General features: G+C 49.4%; 2 protein-coding genes across 4 annotated transcripts; one reads left to right on the forward strand and one right to left on the reverse strand.

The window, feature by feature from the left end:
• Nucleotides 1–1,840: 1,840 nt before the first annotated feature.
• Nucleotides 1,841–20,010, reverse strand: DHX38 (DEAH-box helicase 38). Of its 2 annotated transcripts, none has more exons than XM_081108060.1 (27): nucleotides 19,815–20,010; nucleotides 17,037–17,378; nucleotides 16,542–16,726; nucleotides 15,776–15,877; nucleotides 14,648–14,795; nucleotides 14,373–14,491; nucleotides 14,137–14,213; nucleotides 13,500–13,655; nucleotides 12,810–12,971; nucleotides 12,528–12,635; nucleotides 12,090–12,202; nucleotides 10,261–10,398; nucleotides 9,745–9,931; nucleotides 9,416–9,601; nucleotides 8,921–9,061; nucleotides 8,457–8,567; nucleotides 8,259–8,375; nucleotides 7,959–8,066; nucleotides 7,549–7,661; nucleotides 6,637–6,845; nucleotides 6,375–6,529; nucleotides 5,561–5,716; nucleotides 5,332–5,466; nucleotides 5,018–5,143; nucleotides 4,421–4,516; nucleotides 3,619–3,740; nucleotides 1,841–2,304 (listed from the first exon to the last, which is right to left on the reverse strand). In XM_081108060.1, the coding sequence occupies exons 2-27, from the start codon at nucleotides 17,357–17,359 to the stop codon at nucleotides 2,220–2,222; spliced, it is 3,678 nt and encodes a 1,225-aa protein (XP_080964186.1). In that variant the 5' UTR covers nucleotides 17,360–17,378; nucleotides 19,815–20,010; the 3' UTR covers nucleotides 1,841–2,219. The 2 variants fall into 2 exon arrangements, with proteins under 2 accessions (XP_080964186.1, XP_080964187.1); XM_081108061.1 differs by having other exon boundaries at nucleotides 19,686–19,821.
• TXNL4B (thioredoxin like 4B) lies at nucleotides 19,513–26,588 on the forward strand. 2 transcript variants are annotated; one of them, XM_081108069.1, is made up of 4 exons: nucleotides 19,513–20,358; nucleotides 22,747–22,913; nucleotides 24,289–24,440; nucleotides 26,042–26,588. In XM_081108069.1, the coding sequence occupies exons 2-4, from the start codon at nucleotides 22,782–22,784 to the stop codon at nucleotides 26,205–26,207; spliced, it is 450 nt and encodes a 149-aa protein (XP_080964195.1). In that variant the 5' UTR covers nucleotides 19,513–20,358; nucleotides 22,747–22,781; the 3' UTR covers nucleotides 26,208–26,588. The 2 variants fall into 2 exon arrangements, with proteins under 2 accessions (XP_080964195.1, XP_080964196.1); XM_081108070.1 differs by lacking the exon at nucleotides 19,513–20,358 and adding an exon at nucleotides 20,956–21,044.
• The last annotated feature ends 40 nt before the right edge of the window (nucleotides 26,589–26,628 follow it).

Genomic DNA, 26,628 nt, shown 5'->3' on the forward strand with positions numbered 1-26,628 from the left:
CCGCAGTTTGCCAACCACTGATCTAAGGGAATGACGGTAGGAATCAGAGCATTAAAGCTAAAAGGAACTTACAGGTGGATCTGAATGGACAGGATCTGCCAACCAAAAAGCATTAGAGACACAGGTGCAGACTCTTAGGCAGCCGCAGGTAGAGCCTTGGGGAGAGGAGCCTCCCCATATCTGGTGGCACCCAGGTGTGCCAAGTGTCCCTTGCCAGGTGTTCTTGCTTTTAAACTAGAAAGTCAGATTGGACCCATGGTTTTCATCACCTCTCCGGCCTCAATTTTCTTCTCTAAAGAACCTGAAGGTGAGTTGTGACTCGTCAGAGCCTGTTAATAATAAAGCCATGAATTGAAACATCAATCTTTTTCCTTTTCTGTTGCATCCCAAGCCCAAGTGTGTAAATAGATTACATCCCAGCTTACTTCTCTCCACAGAGCAGGTAGACAACTTCTGCTAGCCCTTCAACCCAGGGCCAAGATAGAAGCCTTCCCAGGCAAGCAGCCAGAAGCCCTCTCTTCACTCCAGAGCTGCGAGAAGTCAGTTTCACCTACATTCCCAATAAAGGCGGTTAGAGGTAAAAAAAAAAAAAAAAAAAAGAAAAGAAAAAGAATGGAAGTAGAGGTGTAGCTGATGCTGGCTGGTAAAGTCTGGCTTCCAAACTCATCCTTAAAATTGATTTAAATTTTAACCTATAATGAGCTATAACAGATGGAAATTCAAATCCCAGGAACAGAGTGGGGAAGGGAGTGGAACTGAGTCAGCAGCGTGAGCCATGCACCTTGGGCTCTGGCTGAGCGCTGGCCAATATCCGGCTGCTTCTTAGCCCCAAGCCTGTCGGTGCTGTGGCCCCAACACAGAACCTTGCACCCAGCACACCTGGCAGAAGCCCAACCCTAGGGAATCACAAAATAAGGACCTTGAGTGATGCAAAGGGCCAAATACTCAAGTTACCTCAGCAGACTTAAGAGGCTGCTTAACAAAACACTAGTGATTCCAACGTAAGGATCATTTATTTAATTTCAGTGAGGATGGGAGAGGGAGATAGAAACATTGAGAATCAATGATTGGCTGCCTCCTGCACACCCCCTACTGGGGATCAAGCCCACAACCCAAGCACATGCCCTTGACCACAATCGAACCCGGGACCCTTCAGTCCACAGGCTGACGGTCTATCCAGAGCCAAACCGGCTAGGGCCGTGGTCGGCAAACTGCGGCTCGTGAGCCACATGCGGCTTTTTGGCCCCTTGAGTGTGGCTCTTCCACAAAATGCCACGTGCGGGCACGCGTAGCGTACAGTGCAATTGAAACTTCGTGGCCCACGCACAGAAGTCGGTTTTCGGCCTGGGTGAGTCTATTTTGAAGTAGTACTGTTGATATTTGGCTCTGTTGACTAATGAGTTTGCCAACCACTGGTAGGGCAAAGATCATCTTTTATGTGAAAATCAATAAGCAACATTTTACACTATTTTCCATCAATACACAACCCTTACACATGCAGAGTAGAAACTCTGGCCAAACACCCTCCTCCCACCCCCACTCCTTAAGGAGAGGCAGAGGATACTCGGCCACTGACCTCCCTCGCTTCCTGCCACCCACCAGCCTTAGACCAGCTTGGCACTCGCAGAGCTGGGTGCTGGTGGCCCAGGCCACTCTCCCTGTCAGCTGTGTCCCACTCTCCCAATCCCTCCTCTAAGAAGCTCTGTCTGGAGAAGAGAAACAGGAAGAGTTAAGGTTCTAGCAGGATCCATTCATGTCAAGTCAGGTTGGGGTCCTGCCCATCTTCTCTTTATCATGTGATTTCGGGTGGCAAGGGAAAACGGAACAGTCAGAAATGCAGTAACATTTTACAAAGAATAAATTTATTTCCAAATCCTGAATTATAACCAAATTACAATTCCCTCTAGGTCTGTTTTGCGGCTTTACACAAGAATTTTAAAAAACATAGTCAATGGCCAAGTCATTTATACACCAAGCGTCCTGGGGACAGTTTATTTGGACACGACGGGTCCAGCCACCTCTCGCAGCTTCTCGCTGCTCTGCGGCCCAGTGCTGCACCAAGGAACTCCTTCCGCCCTAGCAGAGCCTTGCCCTTGGCAGGAGCTTCCCTCAGGCCATGATGCACAGATGAAAGCACATAGATGAAAAGGTGTTGTCAGCAGGCCCGGGTGCTCCAGCCACTCAATCTCTGGCTCCATCCCTGCAGGGACAGCCTCAGCTCATAGCCCAAAGCGGGCTGGCGTGCGGCGAGGAGTCATGGGCTCCCCTTGCTCTTTCCGACCTGGAGTGTAGATCTTTGTAGCCCTGGAGCACAGAGGGGGGTTAGGGATCACACTGCTGCTCACTCCACCCAGGATACATAGCAGGATGCGCAGCCTGAGGCCTTGCTGTTTCTAACTGGTGTGTGAGCAGGCTTCAGGCTGAGAGTCTTCTCCCTGGCACACTGCCACTCCCTCTGCCTTCCCCATTTGTGAGTGGGAGCAGAACAGGACACCACTCGTCTGATGCCCATTAAGGAATGTTGTAAGATAGATTACTTAATAACTCCTTTCACATCCCTAGGTGAGCTGTGGATTGAGTGGCAGCCTTCCATCCACTCACCAGGCTACCACTCCAGCTGTGTCTTAGACTCGGCTGGTCTTTGTCCCCAGTCCTGGGGGTAATCTCTAGAGCCCTGAGGTTTCCTATGAACTGGAGTATCTCTGTGGTTCATGGTAGGAAGGGAGGGCCTTGGGGGTGACTCGGACCACATCTAGTCATTTATGCCAATAAGATGATTTAGGACTGGGGGCCACCAGGCCAGAAAAGCCAACCATGTAATTAGAGGGCTGAGCTTTGAGCCCAGCCTCTGAGGAGAGGAGGGGGGCTGAGACTGAGTCAACCACATGGCTGCTGATTCAATCCATGTACCCATGTATGAAACCCTGAGAAACTTGGCTTCCCTGTTGGCAATGCTCGGTGTGTACTGTCACACACCAATGTGCCAGGAGGGTAAGGCAGCCCTGAGGACTCGGGACCTTTCAGACCTCATGCTATGCATATCTCCCTTTAGCTGGTTCCAATTTGTATCCTTTTGCTGTAATAAAACTTCCCTGAATTCTGTGTTATTCTAGCAAATTATGTCTGAGGGAGTCTGCGGGGATCCCCCAATCTGTAACAAGTTGGTCACAGGTGAGGGGTGACCCTGGGTACCCCCAGCTTTCAGCTGGTGTCTGAAGCGAGGATAGTCTTGCCAAACACTGTGCCCTTCCTGTGAAGGCTGGCTGAACCCCAGCACCAGCACAGACGCACAGTCCAAGGCGCTCCTCCCCTCACCAGTGTTTTCCAAACCCTGCTTGTCAGCAAAGCTGTGAGACCTACCTGCTGCTCCAACCCACCACTGGCCACAAAAGAACATGACAAACAAGGATCGGGGTTGCTGATCAGCACCACCCCTATGTCAGGAACGCCTCCATGTCTCCACACATGACCACTACCAACTTCTGTCCCCCACTCACCTCTACACATTTAACTTTTCTTAAATTGTGACCCTGTTTCAGGACCTAGTCAGTCCATCCAGCTGGTCCCTGGGACTTCCAGGGGGCTCCCTCCCAGCCAGGGTCCCAAGTCAAAGCTCACTTGACACTGCCCAGGGGGCTGCGTTTCTCCTGCTCCTGCCGCCGGGCTCGCAGCTGCTCCTCAGCCAGCGCCATCTCCTCCTCCATGGCAGAGGCTTCCTCTTTGGCCCGCCGGCGGTTCTCCTAGAGAAGGGGGAGAGGTTCTGGGAGCCACTGGGGACTGGCGAGTAAGAAAGACTTGTCTGTCCCATCTCCCTGCTGCAAGCCAGGTGCTGTGTAGACCACACAGCTCCCAGAGGGGGCGCCCCGTGGCTGCCTGCCTCAGCACCAAGGCCAGAGCCTGCTTCTCTCACTGATTCAAGATAGACACTGGACGATGCAGTCCTAACCCAAGTCAGTCATGCCTCAGCACTCCATTCAGTAAGGACTTGCATTTTCTTATGACGCTCATGGCTGTGCTAGGAAGCACAGGGGAGACATTACAGCTGGCTGAAACACTCAGACGTAAGGAAGATATGTGCAGGCCCATGTGGGCCGGACCACACTGAGAAGGGGAAGCAGAAGCCCCACAGCATTCCGCAACCCTAAGTATGGATCTAGGTGGTGGCCATCAGTGACACTAACACTGCGCGGAGATGGAGTTAGAATGGAGGGGTCAGGTGGAACCTCCGGGCGAGCTCAGCAGCATCGTCAGTGGGAGCACCAGGCAACATGAGAAAACATGTTGTCTGAGATATGCTTTAAAACCTTCCAGGAAAAAGTAAAGAGGGGGGATCAGACAGTGATGTGTCTTCAATACCAGGCTGAGGGGAAATGGATCCCAGAGGCAAACAGAACCTTCATCAAAAGCACAGGAACCTTACCTGCCGAGACTTGCCTGCCTGTTTCACGCTGTAGAACATGGGGCCCAGCTCCGCCAGCCACTCTCCGTCCACAGCAGTCACGCACTGCATGTACTCCTGCAGGCAGAGCGCCACAAAGTGGTGGTCACAGAGGGCCAAGGCTTCAGCTGTCCCTCCCAGGGTGGCTCCACAGTTAGGAGCTATGTGGGAAGGGCCCTAACCCCAGCCCTCTGAGGCTGAAATAGGCAAGGAAAAGCCTCAGACACGTGAATGTTAACCCCTTCTCCCACCAAAATTTCTCCATGCTTAAGAAAACGCTGCCTAGTGTCCGAGAGAGACGGCCCAGACCCTCAAAACACCATTCTAATGACGACACCACGGGGGTTGCTTGTCCCAGGCAGTAAGCAGGAAACATTCCTGCAGGCACAGCCAAGACCACTGTAACTTAGAGGCTAACTCTGTGCAAGTTTCCCCAAACCCTCACCTGAAAACCATCCTCAACTCCCCTCAAAGCAAGGCCTCAAGCCTCCCAAAGTCAAAGCTCATCCCAGAAGGCAGTGAAGGGGCCTGGCCTAGCCAGGTGGGCCTACGTCATGCAAGCCGCCTCGGAAAACTCACCTTGGTGGTCATGACCAGCTCATGATACACTATGTAGTCGGGGGTGTAGCCCATTCCAAAGAGGGAGCTGGTGGGGTGCAGGTGGCAGGGCATCCCTGTCCGGATGTTCACGTACTCCCCGATTCCCTAGGAAGAGACAACAGGTGCCACATCAGGAAGACGCTGCTCATTTGGGCAGTGAACCTGTCCCTTTAATAAGACCTCGACACAGGCTGGTGGGGAGGCCCAGATCTGCAGGATTGCAGAGTGAGAAGCAGCACTTTCCCGGGCACAAATATCAGGCCAGGAAGGGGCCACAGCTCCACCAGGCTCACCTTGAGCTTGGCCGCCTGGTGGAAATAGGCAGCACAGATGCACTTCCTGACGATGTCCCAGTCGGTGCCACAGGAGGCCAGACTCATCCTCTGCTGCACCATGATGTCCTTCAGCTGAGCCCGCACCTCCCGGACCTAGAGAAGGACACAGGTGGGCACGGATGAAGCCCCCTTCCCATGCCTCCCACCCCTCAATCCAACATCCCGAGTATCTGGGCCAGTGCCCCACCTTCCGCATGGCCTTGGCGTGGATAAAATGATCGTTACACCAGATGGTAGAGTAATTATTGTTCTTCCACTGAAGGTAAACATTCAGGTAGGTCAAATGGTCACTCTCAGGGACAGCAAACTTCTCCCGGATTTGGTCGCTCTCCTCCTCTCGGCCCTAGGGAGGAACAGGGGCCTCTGAGCACAGGGGAGTCCAGGTCCCCTGAGCAGAGGCTGGAGCGTCTCACACTCCCACCTACCCACCCACAACTCCACACACATGCACAGAGTGCTCTAACAGTGTGAGGAAGAAAGGTAGTTTACAATGCAGCATTCATCCTTATGGTGAGAGTTTAGGAGCAACCATTCTAGAACACAAAAAGTGCTCTTGCAAATTTTCAAACCATCCTATCCCCTCACCTTGACCCCAACTTGCTTAACTGAAAACAGCAAAATCATTATTTAGAAACCATGACTCCTATCCCTGCATTCCATTTTCTCAATATTTAATGCTCATCCAAGGATATGTTTACTGATTTTAGAGAAAGAGGATGTGAGAGAGAGAGAGAGAGAGAGAGAGAGAGAGAGAGAGAGAGATAACCTCCTGTGCCCGGACCAGGTATCAAACCCACAACCTAGGTATGTGCCCCGACTAGAAATAAAAACCACACCTTTTGGTGTATGGGGCGATGCTCCAACTAACTGAGCCACCCAGCCAGGGCTCCATTCCATTTTAATAACAGAGAGAGAAACTACTGTCCTCTCTAATCCTTCTCGAGCCCATAACTCCCCTGAGGCTTCTGGGAAGAAAGGAGAGCCAGCCACGATCTCCGCACCTTGGGCCGGTAGAAGATGGCTGGGACCGAGAGCATGGAGACAATGAGCAGGATCTCAGAGCTGCAGCCCATGTCACAGGATACAATGAGCATCTTGGACAGGGCGGGGTCCAGCGGGAACTCCACCATCAGCCGCCCAGTTGAGGTCAGACCACCTAGGAGAGAGGAGCAAATCCAGATGTTCAATGAGCACAGGTGCAGAGGCGAAGAACCCAGGCCCCTGCACCCAGGAGGCCCTGCCGGGCTCCCGGGGCCACAGCACCTGTGTTGTCCAGGGCTCCAAGGATCCAGAGCTGATACATGGAGTTGAGCATGTTGTCCTCCGGGGGCGGGTCCATGAAGTGGAACTGCAGCAGGTCCTGCACCCCCAGGGACTTGAGCAGCAACACCACGTTGGCCAGGTTGGTCCTCTGGATCTCGGGCACCGTGGTGGTCAGGAGCTCATTCTTGTAGGCGCTCTGGGTGTAGAGCCTGCAAGGAGACCCAGTGCCACTGCACCTACCAGCACACTGGGCACCGCGCCCTCCAGCATGCCTGGCTGCGACGCAGTAGTGACGCTCCCTCAGCTTCCACGGTATGCGCACCCCGAACAGCCGGACAGAGGCAGACACAGGCAGGAGAATGTCTCCTTTCTTCCCCGCCTCTCCCCACTTTCTCTTTGAATTGTGAATGTCCACCTATTCAAAACTCAGCCTGGCAAGCTTACTCCTCTGCTAGTGTCCTATATGCTTGTTTCATTTCTGGAACCAAAGAGCCTGGAACTAGAATTATCGCTGGGTTTTATTTTCTTCATACTTTTCTGTATTTTCCGAATTTCTATAGTGAATACATTATTTCTGAAAATTGGGACCAAAAAAAAGAATAGTTGGAGATCTAAAAACGAACCAATGGTGTGTGTAATTTGCTCAGATTTATCCTCTAAGGGAAAACATGTCGTAACTATTGGTCTTCTACTGCAAGCATATTCAACATCGGTCTGCCTGAAACCCCAAACTGCTGAGACCCCAGAGCTGCCTGGAAAGCCACTCCTTCCACTCAGCAGTGAACGGTGAGAGGACCAACATCAGTCCCCATCCTCTGCTGGGTCACAGTCCAAACCTGCCCACCCCGGCCCGGCCCCTCACGCAGCAATCCCAGCGCCGCCCCGGAAAGCAGGCTGGCACAGGGCTCCTACCTGAAACACTGACCTGGGCCCGTCCTGCCAGCTCGCCCCGACCTCTGGTTGGCGTTGGCCTGGCTGATGGGGTAGATCTGCAGAGCATCCATGCCAATCCTGGGGTTGAAGACCTAGGAGCAGCAGCAAAGAGCTGATTAAGGTCAGAATAAGGGAGGAAAGGAAAAGGGAGGCAGCCTTGAGACAAAGACATCCCTGGTTGTTACACACTGCAGAGCAGTGTCTCAGCAACACAGGCAGGATTAAATGAATCCAGCACACAGAAGTTCAGAACTCAGCAAATGTTAGTCTCTCAAACCAACACCACCTTCACGTGACTCCCTCCCTGGGGAGCGGAGGACCCAGAGCCTGCTTCCCACCCCGACTAGGCTTTGGGTGAGGCCCCAGGGCCCCGGCGTGTCTTCTCTTACCTTTAATTTGCAGTAACCCGAATCAATAACAAACATGATGCCGTCGACAGTCAAAGATGTCTCAGCAATGTTGGTGGCCACGATACACTTCCGAACACCATCTGGAGCCTACAGCCGGGCAAGGATGTACGGGGAGGGAAAGCTGTAGACCTTCAGGTAGCAAAGAGCCCCCCGAACCGGAGGAAGCAGCATGTCCCACCCCTGCCAGAAAAGTAACTCCTACTCTCTCGTGCCCTCCTTTGTGAGAACCCAAGAGGACCCAAAGGTGAGGGCCCAGGACAGACGTTCTTGCTGCCGCACCTTCTGGAAGATTTTGGCCTGGAGGTCGGAAGGCAGCTGGGAGTAGATGGGCAGCACTGCCAAGGCGGGCGCATTCTCCAGTTCTTCCAGATGTTCCACAATCTGGTCTGAGGTCACCTGAGGTCACAGTAACCATGAGACACTGTATGCGCACACACAGGATACACCGATTCATCACGGTCATGACAAGGCACCCACCTCTATGTCCTCCTGGCCAGGCATGAAGATGAGGATGTCCCCAGGGGCCCCTGACAGGTGCACCTGCAAGGACTGCTTCACTGCAGCCTCCACGTAATCCTCCTGCGGGGTCTGCAACACCAGCCAGGGACACCGTCAGAGGAAAGTGTCGAGGGAAATGCAGGCCAGGCACCTCTCTGGGGACCAGTGGCCCAGTCACTAGTCTAGGGCTAGAGACGGCAGACTTTCAGGGTTGCCACACCTGCAGAGGAGCTTGACTAACCCCAGGGGCCCCACGTCTCCGCTCCAGAGAAACAACAAAACAAAACATACCCAAAGCTCAGTCCTTTGGCTCTGAGCCCTGCAGCTGCAGGCTGCCCCACGCACCTCACGGTACCCACAACCTTTCCCAATTCAGTATCCTATCCTGCGCCCTCCAACTTCTCATCAGAGCTCAGGGTCAGTTCAAAAAAAGGCCTCAGTACCTTGCTGAAGAGGATGTCAACAGGGAAGGTACGGCCAGGGATGTGGAAGATGGGAACGTTCCCAAAAAAGGCAGCAAATTTCTCTGCATCCATAGTGGCAGATGTGACAATGAGCTTCAGGTCTGAGCGCCGAGCCACCACCTAAGAGAAGGGTCCGTCAGAAGCTTCCCCACAGGTTTGGGACCCTTGGCTTCCATCCTCCAGTCTCATCAACAAACATTATTCCCAAATGAAACAGAGCCAAAGCCGATGAACTGGCACATAGTTGCATAACAATCCTAAAGACTGAACCCATGGAGCCACAGCCAAGAGGACATGAGTCACTCAGCTGAGCAAGAACAGAATAAACTCCAACAGCAGGTCTGAATGCAGCAACCAAGGGTCTTGGGACACTCTGGCCTGAGAGAGACCCCCTAGCCCACCTGAAGCGCCCCGATCACTACCTACTGACAGTGTGCTGGTCAAAGCCCCATGGACGCAACCCCCAGCCCTCACCTCCCGGAGCAGCCCGAAGAGCACATCAGTGTTGAGGGAGCGCTCGTGCGCCTCGTCCATGATGATGGCACTATAGTGATCCAGGTCTGCTTCCCGGAGGGACTCTCGGAGCAGGATCCCGTCAGTCATGTATTTGATCAAGGTGTTTTCTGAAGTGCAATCTTCAAAGCGGATGGCATAACCCACCTGGAGGTCAGGGAGAGATGGCTCAGAAGCTCTGGTACAGCTCACCATTGTCACACCCCATGCTGGGTCCAGGCCATAGCAGATCAGCTCAAATAGACGGGAACTACCGGGCAAGGTCTACAGCTCGGCCCTCGCCCACTCACCTCCTCACCAAGGTTTCCGCCCATCTCTTCACTGACTCTCTTGGCCACCGACATGGCCGCCACACGCCGGGGCTGGGTGCATCCAATCATCCCGTAGTCCGTGTAACCGTCTTCATGCAAGTACTGGGTCAGCTGAGTGGTCTTACCACTCCCCGTCTCCCCAACCACAATCACGATGCTGTTATCTCTGCGAGGGAGAGAAGGCAAAGGGCAAGTCAGCCAGAGTGGAGACCACATCCAAGCCTCCAAGAAGATGCTGCCAGCTCCTGTCCAATTCTGGCCAGCCAAGAAGCACGCTGCTTAGAGAGGAGGATTCCCCTGGGGAAGCAGAGATACCCCTGAAATGTCTAAAAGAGGGTGAGGTTTAAACAAGCGAACAATAGCAAAACAATTCCATCTTGCTTGCTTTCCCTTCTCCATCAGATGTAATGCCCACAAGGAAAAGACCTACCAAGTAAACTCAGGAGCCAAGGAGACACCGATTCAGGGCTGGAATTCCCAGGCCCTGGCAGTTACCTGATAATAGTGAGCAGCTCCTGCTGCACAGCGAAGATGGGCAGGTACTGCCTCTGCTCCAGAATTGACTTCTTTTTGGCGAATTCACTGCTGGCCTCGCTCTTTTTCTTCATGTGATCCGCAAACTTCTGTTCTGTCCTGAGAACACACGGCAGCCTAAGCACCCTGCACGATTTCCCACCTGTTCCTTCCTGACCGGGTTCCTGCCCTTCTTCCTGCGCCCAAGAATGAGGGCTGCTTCAACAAGACCTAATAAACCTTCAAGACACTGGAGCAGCCAGCGGGTCGAGATGCTTTCGCCTCCTCCCGCCTAAGGGAGCAGACTGCTGTGGGAGAGCCCATCATCCACAGCACACCAACGCCCCCGGTCAGACAGCTAAATGCTCAGGAGTTACAGACTGGCAGGTGGGCAAAGCCTCTGCTCTAAAAATGAGCTCAGCCAGAAGAGGAGCTGAAATGACAAGTCATTACCTCACACAGAACACCTGGGGCAAGTTCAGCTCAACCCTGAGGGGCTGAAAGGAGGAGTCATGGCTGCAGAGGCACGACCGAGGCCAGACCTCCCACCTCCTCTCGACAGGATGGCGCAGTCTGTAAGGCTTCATTTCCAAACAGTCAACCTAATATTTACCCACTCCTCCTAAAAGCCTCAAATATCTGACACATGCACACATCCCAACACTCAAAAGCACTATGTCGTTTCCCAAGACTCCACAGCAAAAAGAAACCAGCCCGTGCTACACGAGTCCACACAATCTCCCCCACCTCCTCCCAAGACTTTTCCTTTGTCAGACCTACCCCACGCTCTGAAAAGCTTCCTACTTCTAATTCCCAGGCACCCCTGGTCAGCTAACAATTAACCTTTAAGGGATTAAATTTTCTAGAAACTAACAAGGGCTGGTCAATAGTATCAACTTCTTGCCCTGGATGGTGTGGCTCAGTTGGAGTATCACCTCATACACTGAAAGGTTTCATGTTCAATCCCTGGTCAGGGCACATACAAAGGTTGCATACAGGAGGCAACCGATCGATGTTTCTTTCTCTCTCTCTCTCTCTTTCCCTTCCTCTAAAATCAACTTTAAAAAAATAGTACTGACTTCTCATTTAGGACATTTCTCACAAGGGTACGAAGAATTATTAATTCAGATGACAGTTCCATAGGACTTCAGAGTGTTCAAAGGATGAGCTTCACAAGACACATGTGAGTCCAGCCACCTCCCTAATGTGGGAATCCTATTAAGCACTTACCCAACATTGCCTTGGATATCTCTGTGAACAGGGAAGTCACTACCTGATACGACAACCCTTTCTATTTTTAAACCTCTGTTAAAAATAGTTCTTCCTTATGTTGACCTGAAATCTAAGGGGGCAAAGCCCATTTTCTCCCACCCAACACCTGAGAGGCACTTTAGCAGAGGGGCTAAGAGTGGGCTCGTAAGCTAGACTGCCTGGGTCTGGTCCTCCCTCTACCATTTATCAGCTGGGTGACCTCAAACAAGTTACTTAACCTCCCTGGGCCTCGCTATCCTCACATGCAATAGGAATAACAGCACCGATCCCATGGGATTCTGGTGGGAATTCAGTGAGCAAGTAACTGAGGCGTTTAACGCTGCCTGGCACGGAGGAAGCTCCTGCAGTAGTAGCAGCAATAGGAATAACATCTAGGGGAAGTTGAAGATGGTAGAAAAGAAAGACCAGGAGGAAGGGTCCAGAAGAGACCAGAAGACTCATCACCTTCTGATTCATGAGCCCGAATCTTATCAGTTCCAATCCAAGTGCCCTTGAGGGCCCATCTTTGGAGATAGCCCACTGCTAGCCGAGACCCCTACCTGTAGTCCACTTTACCATCTTCCGTTAGCGGTTTATCCGGTTCTTCCTCTTTTTTAACACCCATTATATCTCCCAGTTTGGTTCCAGCCAGTTCCCAGTGTTTGTGTTGAGCCTGAAAAAGACACGAAAAGTAAGTCTGTACCATCCTGTGATACGACTGTGTTCAGGAAACCAATCCCACGGTACAGGCTTCCTCTAGCAGCAGGTGCTAATTCCCACGCGGCATTGCATCTTCAGCCTTAGGCTCCCAAAGCACCCGGCCCAGTGGTCGTCCCAGCTAACGTCCTGGTGGAGGGACGCAATGCCCTCTGCCAAGGACTGGGTCTTGCTCTGTGAGCGTCCTTTAACTTCCAAAAGGAACACTACCTATGAGCTCTAATATGACTTTAAAAATGAAAAGAATATGCAGACTCCCCAGCCCCAGAAGACAAGCCAACCTTCTTGCGTTCCTTTTGCTCCCTGTGCTTCCGCACTGTTTGACTGCCTTTCCGAGCAATGATGGCCAGGTCGGAAGTGGCATCCTTGACGGGAATCACAGGCTCTGGCTGCAGGGAGTTGCGGGAAAGAGAAATTCCCACTGATCATTAACCTCAACAAGAAGGTCCATTTCCTAACAGCCCCAGTAAATGAAAGGGGTGGCTCCCCTACTGTGATGGGGCGTACTTTCCCCTTCCCTTCCTTTCTGAGCTTGCTTGTCTCAGGCCACAGAGGAGCCTCACCTGCTTGGTGAAGACGATGCGCCCATCCAGGAAGGGCGGCACCAGGTTGTGCACCATCAGATGCACCTTGGCTGCGCTATCCTCTTCAAAGTCCTCATCCACCTCCAGCCGGTGGACCACCCCGCTGGTGAGCATGCGGTTGGTCTCCCAGCGTTCGTTATCCTGTAAGAACACAGTGGGAGGCCACACTCAGAATGAAACCAAAGGTGGTTCTGAAAGGTCACCAGGCAAGTGCATGCAAGAAGTCCTGACAGAGGGCCCTGGGGGCCGCAGCGAAGTCACAGGCCTCTCTACCCTGCAGCTCCTTAGAAGAGTCGCTGACCCCAAGTCACCTGCAGTCCTTTTTCCAAGAAGCGGCACTTTCTATCTCAGCCAGAACCTCTACCTGGCCCCAGCCCCATTCAGTGACTCAAAGGACACAGACCACAGAGCCAAACCCCACCCTACCAGTTCCCATCAACAGCACCCTCAAGGAAGTACTGCAAAGAGAGCTTTAAGTTGGGGTTTTTTTTAAGCTACTGTAAAGTTCCACACACTCCCCTCCTCCACCTTTAGAGAGTTCAGCTGCTCCTGGCACTTGGGCTGTAGGGACACTAGCTGTGCTGCCGTCACGCGCACATGACCCGCTGCTGCTCCCACATGCCCCACTCCAGCTGAACCTGCCCCCAGCGCTACAGGCAGCAGCATCACCTCATTGATCTGTCTCCGCTGAGCCGAAATGCGCTTCTGCTTCTGTTTATGCAGGTGCTGCTCCCGCCTCCTCACGTAGTCCTCGGAGGAGTAGGCCAGGGGATTGTGGAACTCGTCGTATCCCTCATCCATCATGTACCAATCCCGGTCGGCTTGCTGCAGTGCATGAGACAAACCACAGGGAACAGGAAACAGATCACGTTTATGCACAAGACATGGCCAGAAGGGGAGGATGTTTGGTAAGAAGTCACTGGTGCGGTGGAGCAGGCCTGTGAGAGGTGCAGGTCACCCCACTCTGAAATGAGCCTCTACAGGAGACCACAGTGACCAACTATATATGTAAGACTTCCTATGGCACCTCATCATGTCAGCACTTCTCAGATTCACCACATGGTGGCACCAACACATAACTAGAGAAGGTGGGACCTGCCTTAGGCGAGAAGTTTCACTGGGAGCCTCTGGAGAGATTCCAGGGCTTCGGGACTGAACAAGGCTCAGCTTCCCTGAGACTATCATCAAAGTCCAATTCCACGAGAGTGTCACTTGTGGCCCCTGTGCTCTGACACATCCTGTCACCCATTCCCCGATGGATGGCCATCATCCCTCACTCCGTCCCTCAAAGATAAAAAGTGTTTACCCTCTGGTCATCCTCCCACTGCTGCCGCTCCTCTTCTGTGTCAAATGAAATCCCTTCTTCTCCATCCTCACGTCTCGCTAAAGGAGAACACGCACCAGGTCAGACCCCACAACCCCAGCTTATCCCCAGGGGCCACCAACAGATCTGCAAGGTGCACAGCTCCTGAGGCACAGCTTTGCTCAGCCTGACCAGCGGGAGTGACCCTGCTTCCTATCGCCTACTCCCACCGGCCTTACCTCGGCCCCTGGACAGACGCGGGGTGGACCCTAGGTGTCTTCTGTCATCGGCCCACTCGTTGTACTTGTAGGATGGGGTTGGCAAGGGTGTGTCATCCGAGTACTTGCTCCTCACAGACCTGGGAAACAGTATAACCAGCATCACTGACCAGTCACTAGACTGAGACATGTCCCTGGGCTGCCACCTGCTCTCCCAGCCCAGAGTCCTTTGCCCTCATCCCATCCACCCATGCCACCCACCCAGAGAAACTAGGCTGCTCTGCCCAGAATATCACCTATCCCGATCTCGACTGGACAGCCGGTGGCTCCGTTCAGAATCCCGATAGGAGGGTGTTGGGGAGGGCGATTCCCACTGGGAGCGCCGTGAGGAGCCATAGCCACCATCCTCTTCCTCCCAGGTAGACCTTGACGGGGTGGCTGCGTCTGGGCACAAAAGACACATCCACAGGAAAATGTAAATTAACCAGGACATGGCTCTAGCCCAACCGCGGGCAAACTACGGCCCGCGGGCCGTATCCGGCCCGTTTGAAATGAATAAAACTAAAAAAAAAAAAAAGACCATACCCTTTCATGTAATTATGCTTACTTTGAATTTATATTAGTTCACACAAACATTCCATCCATGCTTTTGTTCGGGCCCTCCGGTCCAGTTTAAGAACCCATTGTGGCCCTCGAGTCAAAAAGTTTGCCCACCCCTGCTCTAGAACTATTCGCTAAAAGGCAGATTCCCAAAATTATTTTACTATTTGTGAACTTTGTACCTATTTGTAATGGATAAGATGGTTCTGCCAGTTTTTAAAGATAACTGCGTTTTGCCCTGGCTGGTTTTTCTCAGTGGATAGAGCATCAGCCTGTGGACTAAAGGGTCCCGGGTTCGATTCTGGTCAAGGGCACATGCCTGGGTTGCGGGCTCGATCCCCAGTGGGAGGCGTGCAGGAGGCAGCCGATCAATGATTCTCTCTCATCATTGATGTTTCTATCTCCCTCTCCCTCTCCCTTCCTCTCTGAAATCAATAAAAACACTTTTTAAAAAAAGATATCTGTGTTTTAACAGTTCAGTTTTCATCTGTGTTTGTAACATTTCAAGGAATTTCCTATTTGTCTCTGCAAACATAACCCTTTAAATGTAATTATTTTAATGGCTCCTTCTGCTCTCCAGCTCCTATTCTTTCCTGCCATATGGGAAAGTGGCCATTCAGTAAGCCACCCCTCACCTTAAGGCATATCCATCTTCACAGAGAGGTCCAGGGTCTTCCCACCCGACTCAGAATCAGAGTCCTAGAATTCATGATGGAATCAGGAATTCTCTGCCCACAGCAGTTCCACTGAGGAGGGGAGCTGCTCATCCTGCCTTTTATACGCCTGACCCCTCACAAACCACCACCAGCAACAGCTCAGTCTACCTTTAGGTCGGTGTCTCGGGCTCTCTGGTTCATTTCTCCTGCTGCGCTCTGACCCTCCATCCCGTTCCGATCTGCTGCTGTGCCGGCTTCTATCCCGCTCATCTGTCAGGAGTCACACGCAGAGCTTAGGAAACATGTGTCCCATCCCAACTTCCACCCGTCTTCACCCTCAGGAAAGGACAGGCCTTCCCACTCACTCACAGGTACAACCTGCACTGCTCTATCCATGGGCTCCTGACACTCACATGTCCCCATTCTTTCAAGGGGAAAAACAGTTACTGGCTAGAAAGTTTCAAACTCACAGTAACAGTTACCTTCCTGTAAGAATTCAGAAGAGGATAGTTACAAGTCTATAGTGAGTAGCTGCTTAAGAGTTACAAGTCTATAAGGTATAAAACTTAAACACTGCTGAGCAAGGCCAGCACTGGACTATGTCTAGCTTTGCTCCATAGCACTGTCCTTTCTCTGTCATTAGCACTATTGTCAACTCTGGTTTCTCAAACATACTACCCATTATCACCTTTATCACCAAGTTGCATAATAAAAGGAAGACCACACATTCAAACATAGCAGCTATGTTGCAAGTTACAGTTCTTAAACTGCCTGCTATTCCCAATCCCAACAGGGTCAAAACCAAACAGAATGACATTATGCAAAGAGGGCTTCTTAATTTAATGGGCCTTATAAACACTCCTGCAACAGGACAGATGCTGGCATGTTCATTCAAATACTTAATGGGCTATGGGACCTATGCTGGGCACCCTACCTCTGTCTCTCTTGCGGTCACCATCTCGATCCCGCGATCTCTCCTTCCGATCCTTCTCTTCTTTGGACGAGGCATAGACACCATGTTCCCGGCGCTCCCGCTCTCTCTGCCGACTTCGTTCCCAAAACTCTTCGCTCACACCACCGGGGTGGGATGGAGTCTCTACCCGAGCAGAGCGGTAATGTCTGAAACAGGGAGGGCAACGGGTAAAGGAGAAAAGCCTCGCCCGCCTCTGGCTGTGCCCAACGAGTGGCCTGTCCTTTCCCCTTCATCCCCTGGTACTGCAGGCTTCCATACGGCAACAACCCAAAGCATTTCTAACCACCACCATCTCCTGTAAGTGTCCCCCACAAATCTGAAGGATGTACCAGTTCCTACCTGCCCTCAATATTATAAAATCAAATAAATCCAAGAAAACTGAGAGATAAAGGTGGGACATTATTTCCCAGCCTCCATTTTCATTCCCTATGGGTCAACCCATCCTAAAGCCTTCACCTGTCTTTCCGGCTACCTCGACCAGACTGGTCACTGCCGTCCTCCTCAGCATCCCTCTGGTCATCCTTGCTCTCTTCCCAGTCCTTGTAGGAAGAGACTTTGGATTTCTTCTTGTCCTCCCCATCGTCTTTCTCCTCTCGCTCCCTCCGTTTCAGGGAGGCCAACAAGTCCAGTCCCAGCAATGAAGGGCGGGGAGCAGGGGCCTTAAAGACATGCTGCTCACTGGCTGCACTTTTGGTCTTGCAAATAAGACCGCCAACCTGAGAGTCCCCATCAGTGCCTTCCAATCTATGGATCGAGGTGTCTTCACTGGTGTCCTCCATGATAGGTTCTGGGGTTTCTCTAGAAGGAAAACAAGCCATTTGGCAAAGGACATAAGAGGGGAAAGGCTTAGCTCTGCTATATCCTAAGATAGCTGTAGTCATAGGTATATTTAAGACTAGGATTTCTTAAGTACCTCTTGCTAAGATCCTTCCATCAAGTCATTGACAATCTCAAAAGATCACCCTACTCCCACCTCAACACACATAAGAAATATGCACACATTCACCCCAAATACCAGGATCCAAGACAGCATCCTCGGGACTCATGATGGCACACTTATTAGAGCATGATGACATCTATAAAGGGAGTGTCGGGGATTTGAAGTCAGAAACTCAAGCAGGTATGAAGTCAGAAACCTCAGTGGGAACCCAGGCTCCTGATTATTTTCTACCTATATGAGTGTAAGCAAATAACTTAATCTTTGGTTAGGCATAATTTCTACATCTATAAAATGGAAATACTTTTTGCTCTAATCCATGGACTTCTTGTGAAAATCAAACAAAAGAGAACATGTAAAAGCTCTCTGTAACTATAAAGAGTTACATAAATGCAATTGTTACATTATATTCTTTGCTGTGCTCCTATGCTGGGTCCCTTGCCATTTTTTTTTTTTACATGAGTTCTTCTACCTCTCCCTCCCTTTAAACTCACAGAGACTGCAGAGATATTGGGGTACAAGGCTACCATCTATGTGATCCATACTTTACTAGCTTTTTTTGGACCAGTTGTATATAGAACTCAAAATCTGTTTAAAAATCATCTATGTTCATCAAAAACATTGATGAGAAACACTAGGTTAGAAAATGGGTGTTTCTGAAGAGTACTTATTTAGGTGGCTGTAAGATTTCCTGGTACTCCACTTCTAATCAATTCCTCTTTCCCTTCCATTATACACCATCCACTTGTGAACATACACCAATTCTGAGCCCTCATTCCAACAAGTCAGTGAAGCAAAGGAAGTGTCAAGGAGTGGTGTACCACCAGAATCCAGAATTATTTGCACAGTTCCAATTAACGTGCACAGTTCTATGGAGGAATACAGTCAAACAGACTAGACACATAATATGGACATAGAAACAAGAGCTACGTTTTGAAAAATGTCATCAGGGGCCTGGCCTTGTAGGAAGTTTCCTCAGTGGTTAGAGCATCGGCCAGCCAACTGAAGGGTCATGGGTTTGATTCCCAATCAAAGGTCAAGGGCCAAAGGCACATATCTGAGTTGTAGGTTCAGTCTTGCCCCAATTGGGGCATGTGCAGGAGACAGCCAATAGATATGTCTCACATCAATGTGTGTGTGTCTCTCTCTCTCCCTCCCTCCCTCCCTCCTCCTACCTTCCTTTCTCCCACCTTCCTTCCTTCCACTTTCTGAAAATCAATGGTGAAAAAATATCCTCAGATGACGATTAGCAAAGAAAAAGAAAGAAAGGAAAATGTCGAGTAGGAGAAGGAGAAGCTGCATGTTGTTGACATCTGAATATACCCGTGAGAAAATCTAAGCAAGAAGGTGGAGCCGTACAGGCTGTGCTCGGAAGTCGTCTAACCTAGAAAACATTGGAATGCCATTCCCATGCCATTCTACGCAGGAGAAAGAGCCCTGACTTGTCTGTCTTGCTGATGCTGTACTCAATGCCTAGCAAAACACACGTTCGATGAATAAATGGATTAATGAATTTAAACTGATTAAAGGGAAACCGGAAGTGAGCCATTTGGAGAGACAGCAAGATACCAGCGTCACTAAACAAGGTGTCTCACAGCAAAACTTAATTCGCTGCTGAGATGAATGAACTAGGAGCTAAGGGTCTGGATTCTGGAGAAGGATTAATGACAAAGAGGCTACATGAGGTAGGAGGGGGGGGGGGGAAGCAATGGAAGAAAGAAACTGGATTTACTCATTGAACGATTATTCATTCAGTACCTCCCCTGAGCCCATCGCTGTTCTGGGAAATAGGGACAGAGCAGAGAACCAACCAGACGAAAACCCCCGCCCTCTTGGGGTTAACATTCTAGCAGAGGAGATGGCCTAGAGATACAATGTGTCAGCGAAGAGGAAGGCACAAGGGCTCAGACGTCCGTGTGGGAGCGGGCTACTGCCGAGGCCCAAGGAGGGCGACCCGGGAAGCATCCCTGGCCGCAGAGGCCGCCCCGGGTCCGAGCAGAACAGAGAGAAAAGCCCGGCCAGGTAGGACCCGCGCGGGTAAGACAAGCCAAGTGACAGGGACCACACTTCCCAAGCCCGGGCCCGACCTGAGCGAAGGACAGACACCCGCCGCCTGGAGCAGCCATGATCGGCGAAGGGCAGGTCCGGAAGGAAGAAGGGACCCTCACCTCACCAAGCCCGACTCTCGGGAGGTTCTGTCCCGGATCCCGGGGCGCCGGCGCCGCCACCCCTCGCTCAGATCGCCTTAGAGAACCAAAACCTGCACCTTGAATGCCGCCATTATTGTCCCATAATACCTTGTGCGGCCCCTTCTATCCGTCCAAAGAGACCATAGAGAGCGACCCGGAAAATGCCGGTTCCTGGCTCCAGGCCCGGGACATAACTCGACCAGGCCCTCAAGACTAGAATGCCCTCCTCTGGGCCTCTGACCAGAGACACTTCCGAGTCTCGCCGCGACCAACCGCACCGGCCGGAGAGGCGAGGCCCCGCCTCTAGCCTGAGAGGGTGGGAGGGGACAGGAAAGGGGCCGGGCATGTTTAGTAAGGGCGGAAGTGACTCCACGGCTTCCGGTCAGAGCCGGTCCAGTAGACGGCGACTGGAACCACCGGTTTCTTGGGCTACCCTGGTTCATCTACTGCGCCTGTGCGTTTTCCTCTTCCGTTTCCGTTTCCTGAAGTGGACCGCCCACGGTTGCTAGGCAACAGCCCCGGGTGGCTTTGCCTTAGGGTCCCTGAGCGCTTCCGGCCGAAGAAAGGAGCCGCCGGCGTCCTGACCTGGGAAAAGAGGCCGCGTCGCCGCCGGCAGTCCTGAAGTTGGAGGGAGGGAACTTGTACAAATAAAGTAAGTGTCGTCTTCCCTACCACGGACATCATTAAAGTTTAACCAGGGACCCCTGTGTTTTTCAAGAGTGAACTGTATTTTCCACACCCGGCGGGGAATCCGGGTACCCGGCGGCCGACTTAAGTTGTACGCGAAGTTTCGACCGCGCGGGCCGGAGGCGCCGCACCCCGGCCTCGTTCCAGGGTCAGCGGTGCGGACTGTTTTGGGAGGAGAAAGACGCGCCCTGGACGTAAATAAAGCTCCCCTGTCTGTCCGCTCGCAGCGGTCGCCGCTGGTGGCGTGGAGGGTATTCCTTCCCACTCACTTCGGTTGGTGAGTTCGCGGGATGGGGAGGTTGTGTACCGAGACTGTGGAGTGTGGTATCGCACTGTCTCGTAACTCTCTTCTTTATCATGAGAACCTCGCAGTATCTGCGATGTGCGTCTCTCACACAGTGCGTGGTGACTTTCACGGTACATGGCGGAACTGTGCTGTCTCTTCTTTCGCCAGTCCCCTGTTAAGTTGCCATGTACGCTAGTTCCAGGTTTTTGCCACCGCAAGTGGGACGCGTATCCTTTGCGTGTACATCTTTGTGCGCATGTCTGTTTCCTAAGCGCCGGTGCTCAGGCTGGAATGGCTGGTCCGGGAGCGTCTCCGCTTTCTCTCCAGGAGCGACAGTGTCGCCTCTCTGCGCTCCAGCGGGGACTGTGAGTGCCTGCCCTTCATTCACACGCTTTCCATTTTTGTTTCATCTTTACCAATTTAAATGGCTTTTTAAAAATACATCTTTTAATTTGCTTTCCTTTGCGCTTACTGTAGTATATTTATGGTTCATTTGTTGTTGTTCTTTTGTGACCTCTCTTTTGGCATCCTTTGCTGTGGGCATTTTCTTAGGTTATTATCTCAGTTTCTCTCTCCTTCCAACATTTATCCAGTTTCCCCACCCCCACCCCCACCCCCATTGCCCTTTGACAGCTCTGCCCGCCCCCCTCTTCCTCCTCTTTATCAGTAACATACAGGAGTTGCTGTTTGCTTAAATTCTAGCGGTGGGACAGGTTCATCTTCTCTTTGACGTTCCCTTTCATCAGTAATTTGTTCTACCACTCACATTTGATGAAGTCCCTCCTGGCCGTCAGCTTCCCTGTTTAGAACAATTTCATTTCCTATATGAAGTTTTATTAATTCATATCTTAAAATGTGGCTTGTCACACACACACACACACACACACACACACAAATAAACAGAAAAAGAAAGCCTCCCTTCTCGTAGCATTAGCCAACTTTGGAACTGAATTTAAAATATCAAGTATATCAGTGGGTCTGGTGGGTGGATGCAGATTGTCAAGGGCGGGGGGGGGGGGGGGGGGGGGGAAGGAAACATATGTAATACTTTTTGTAATACTTTAAGCAATAAAAAAATAATAATAATAATAATAAAAAGAAAGAAAGAAAGCCTCCTGACCCAAGAGTTTCTTGATCATAAAAACAGGAATTTATTATATGTAGTAGAAGGAACACTAAAGTACAGATTTGGTGGCCTGGCTTCCAATCCTAATTTTTGTAGCTAGAAGTGTAACTATAAGCAAACTAGTATGTAAAATGAGGGGGTTGGACTAGGTAGAGGGAGAGCAGTAGCTGAATCCCCTAACTGCAGGCTGACCACCTGCACAGCTGCCTTCTCCACCACACAATTCCGGTCACTACTCCCTTCCATGACTCCTCCAGGTGTAGGGGTGGGAACAGCACCCCGCTGTTACTCACCCCAGAGTATAGCACTGGACCCTATTCTTTTCCTATATCCTGCCTTCCTGGGAGTCCTCCAATTGCCAAATTTGAGGATGTCATCTTTTTTTCGCATGAAATACTGACTGGCTGAAAGGCTAATTGGGGAGTAAAGGAAGGAGGAAGCAGGAATGCCCATTGGTATTTCTAGTGAATGCTTAATAAAACTCTGGAAGGTACATGAGAAGCTAATAGAAGTAGCTACCTGGTGTGTGGGGAGAAATGGGGCAGCGGGACTAGGCCAGTTGAGGGGAGGGAGAGGGAGGGAGATTTTTCACCCTATTCCTTTCTATATTGTTGCTTTTTAACTGGTAAACTTATTTGTCACCAGATTGTGCATTGGTTGTGTTCCTTTTACTTTTCTGATTCTGTGTTGTGATACTGTGTTCCTCTGGGGAAAAAACATGCATACAGTGTGTCCCCAAGAAATGTAACGCTGTAATAGTGTTACACTATAACAGCTGATGGCTCAACTTTGAAAATGAAGTGTATCATAACTGCCTTTATAATTATTCCAAGTGTGTGTACATTTTGGGGGACCTATATTACCTACTCCAAAAATTAATTTTTTTAAAAATGAGGACTCATGCCCTTAATCTGCCTTTAAACATCGCAACTTTATTTCAGGACTGACAGTGAGGAATTCATTGGATTATTTCAAGATGAGCTTTCTGTTGCCCAAGCTGACTAGCAAAAAAGAAGTCGACGAGGCAATAAAGAGCACTGCAGAGAAGGTGTTGGTTCTCAGGTTTGGGAGAGACGAGGATCCTGTCTGTCTGCAACTAGATGACATTGTAAGTAAATATTTAAAATAAAAAATTTTTAATCTATACATTCTTACTTCAACATCTGCCAAGTGCATGCAGGGACGCAGGCAGGGTCTGGGATAGAGCTGTTCAGTTGTTAGTATGCTTTCATAAGAGCCGAACCCCTAAACCTGTGATTGTGCCGAATCTGTGCTGGATGTCCTTCCCCTCTAGCAGCTGTCCAAGCTCCACTTCACCAACAAGGCAGTGAAAGACCCGAAACATTACGAACAAGCATCTGTGAACATTATCTCACAGCACTGGCTTCTTTACGACTACTGTTCCCAAGGGGAGAAATGAATGCCAGGGAGGCCAAGTGACGTCCCACAGGCACAGAACCACGAAATTGCAGAGCTGGGGTTTGAACTGTTTTCTCTGCCTGCAAACCTGCTTTACTAGTGTGCTGCTCCAGCGTGCGCCCCATGATGATCTCTGACTTCACCACCCGTCTTCACACTCCGGTGAATAGGAAGGGCAGTTCGGGACAGAATAGGTTTATTCTTGTGTCTGTTTATTATGGAGCGAGACTCACTCCAGAACTAAGACCTCTGTTCTATTGCTGATGTCACTGTTATGTTTATTATGGAGAGAGACCTACCCCACTATTTCTATTGCTGACATCACTCTATGGATGGAGTGTAAGAATCCTCATTATCGCGATTAAATATGAGTATGTGATGTGTTACTCTATGGGGTAAGGGCCAGAGGATTATACCTCAGCTGTAGGGAGGAAGGACTACCACTGGAGGTCAAGAGCACAGACTCTGAAGCCAAGCTCCCTCTGTTCAAATCCACACCTGACTACCTACTAGCTGTGTGTCCAGGGGCAGATTACCTCCCTAGGCCCCGGTTTCCTCACCTATGAAATGGGGACTGTTAGAGTGCATACCTCATAGGAATGTTGTAGGATTAAATGAGTTAAAAGTGGAAAGCAGTTAGGGTAGCACATAATAATGCCATGTAAGTGTGTGCTTTTTTTATATATAATTATCATTTATGTGGAGATTATAAGGAAAAACCTTTAGGGGGAATTGTGATGTCTGTAGTACATATTTATGAGTTGTTCTGTTTTTGCTTTAAGTGAGCATGGATTTTATAAATCCATAAAAAGTTCATTAAAAACTTTACAATCAAAAGTAGAACAAAAATGAAGGAATATACTCACATAATTTATGCAGGGCCCTCTGATAACTCTGCCAATAGTGATTCAGACTGAATGATAAAGTTACACTGTCTAATGTGGAACTCAAGCAGGCTGGATTCTTGGCCCAGGAATATTTTTAAACAGAATATTCTATTAAAACATTTTGTAGCAGAAACATTGGTTTCATGTTGCAACCTACATCTCTCTCCTCATTTGCAGCTTTCTAAGACCTCTTCTGACTTGAGTAAAATGGCTGCTATATATCTGGTGGATGTGGACCAAACTCCAGTCTATACACACTATTTCGACATCAGTTATATTCCATCTACTGTGTTTTTCTTCAATGGGCAGCATATGAAAGTGGATTATGGGTAAGTTAGGCTGACATGAAGCTATAACAGTCTAAAAGTTTCCTTTTCAGCAGTTTCGGTAACTTACCTATTTGCTTGCAGTGTTGGCTAGGTGAGTCTTTTATTGATACTGTCTCCTCAACAGATACTCTCTCTAATTTTTTTATGAGCAGCTTGGTGCAAAATGAGTATTCTGGCATGACTGGCAAATTTTAATTTCCTACTTAAGTATGAAAGAATAGTACAGCTGTGAAGCACTAATCATCCTTCAGCCTAGAAAATATCAAACCATTTTCTTACAAGTTCCCCAGGGATTTCATTTAAAACAAAATATGTCATTCTTAAACTTTTGGGACTGATAGTTTGCATTTATAAAAGAAGTACTCCTTTCAGCAAACGAAGACATGCTCCTCTCTTGCCAAGTTTCCTGTCTTCTGCCAGGAAAGAAGTTATTCTTTTGTTGAAGTTATTCTTCAACAAAGCCTGTCAAGTATAAGTAACATGAAGTCTTCTGTAATGCCTTCTGCCCAATCAGCATCCCAGTATTTAATATCTATATTGAAAATATCCATAATTTTTATTTTTTCTTAATGTGGTTGAGATATCCTCTTGTCTAGATCTGTGTACCTGCTTTGTCATTATTAGTTTGAAAGGTGTAAAATGTTATGTGTTTTAAGTGTTCTAAAGGTAGAATATGGTTCATTTAAGTATTAATTTGCTGTAATCTTTTCAGAAGGCGAATATTCCCAAATATGACCTCTATCAAGACATTTAGCACATTAACTACCATGACATTACATACCAAACACCTTACAAGTGTGTAAAAATTTTAATCCAGCAATTGCATTTCCAGGAATTAATTTGAAGAAAAGTAATTCTGAAAGTGGGCAAAATTGGCTCCAGGGATACTTGTTTAGGAAGCAAAATACTTAGAATTTAGATGTCCACAAAGGGATAGTAGATACCAATTTACTCTGATGTTGTAGATGCATGGTTAACTTTGAACGAAACATATGTTTTTTAAAAACCACATTGCAAAATAGAATGTGTGATATAATTCCCATTACTGTGAAGAAAAAAAATGCACGTAGAGACACATACACGTACGTATGATTGGAGGGATATATACCAAAATGTGGCAACTCTTTTTGTCTTGAAAAATTTCTGCAATGAACATACTTGATGTTCAAAATAGTGAAGAAAAAAAAGGAAGAAGGAAAGAAATTAATACCCACTACTCAGAAATGGAAGTGACTGGAACTGGAGACCACGACTAGGGCTTTGCACAGTGCCTGGCCAAACACAACAACCGTGAAACAAGCTGTGCCCACACCAGTACTCAGGGAATTGTACTTGAGAATGAGTTGAGAAATGGTTAAAATACATTTTGAGCAGAAGCTTTCCATATGATAGAGCTTACGTGCTATCCCATGCCCACAGCTCTGGTTTTAGTCGTATATCAAATGGGTCCTATAATTGCAAATGGAAAAATCATTGTTGGGCCTTATGGCTAAAGTCTCCCTTACAGGAAGAGCTACTGTTCGTTTTGTTTGCCCTGAAGGTCTTCAGCAAGTAAATATTCAAAGTTCTGAGCCAGGTTGTTTCTCTTCTGTGCTACCTAGGTCTCCAGATCACACAAAATTTGTGGGAAGTTTCAAAACCAAACAAGACTTCATAGATTTGATTGAAGTAATCTATCGAGGAGCAATGAGGGGAAAACTTATTGTCCAAAGTCCAATTGATCCCAAGAATATTCCCAAATATGACCTTCTCTATCAAGACATTTAGCACATTAACTACCGTCAAAGCTGAAGAGAAAGGCCCATCTCGAAACGGTACGCGAAGGCAGCTGTGCTGTTTTCCGGGTCCTTCGGAAAGATGCTCAGCGTCCCAGTGGAGAGAGGTTTGACTTGTATAGAAAATACTGGCCTGAGTGGAAGACCCACGGGACTGTGATGACCTGGGGAGCCTAAGTGTTTATTCCCCACAAACCTCAGAGCAGTCAAGTCAACTGTGGTCAATTTCCCTGCATGATTTGTTTGACTTTTCTTTATATTGTGCTTTTCTTTATCTCTTAACATAATACAGAATTTTCCTAAACATTGGCTGGTACAATTTGATTTAACTATATTTATTTGACACACAAGTAAAATGGAAAGAGCAAAAATACTTATTTTCTAGTCTATATGTACATACACACACCTCTTTC

Source organism: Myotis nattereri (genome assembly GCF_964212035.1).
Source record: "Myotis nattereri genome assembly, chromosome: 15".
Classification (NCBI taxonomy): domain Eukaryota; kingdom Metazoa; phylum Chordata; class Mammalia; order Chiroptera; family Vespertilionidae; genus Myotis; species Myotis nattereri.

Coding starts and splice junctions, on each gene's coding strand:
- DHX38 (XM_081108060.1), bottom strand. CDS start 17,359: ATGGAGGACACCAGTGAAGACACCTCGATCCATAGATTGGAAGGCACT. Junction 8,067..8,258: donor AGGCCAAAATCTTCCAGAAG/GTGCGGCAGCAA, acceptor GCCCGGCTGTAG/GCTCCAGATGGTGTTCGGAA. Junction 5,467..5,560: donor ACGCCAAGGCCATGCGGAAG/GTGGGGCACTGG, acceptor GTCCTTCTCTAG/GTCCGGGAGGTGCGGGCTCA.
- TXNL4B (XM_081108069.1), top strand. CDS start 22,782: ATGAGCTTTCTGTTGCCCAAGCTGACTAGCAAAAAAGAAGTCGACGAG. Junction 22,914..24,288: donor GTCTGCAACTAGATGACATT/GTAAGTAAATAT, acceptor CCTCATTTGCAG/CTTTCTAAGACCTCTTCTGA. Junction 24,441..26,041: donor CATATGAAAGTGGATTATGG/GTAAGTTAGGCT, acceptor TGTGCTACCTAG/GTCTCCAGATCACACAAAAT.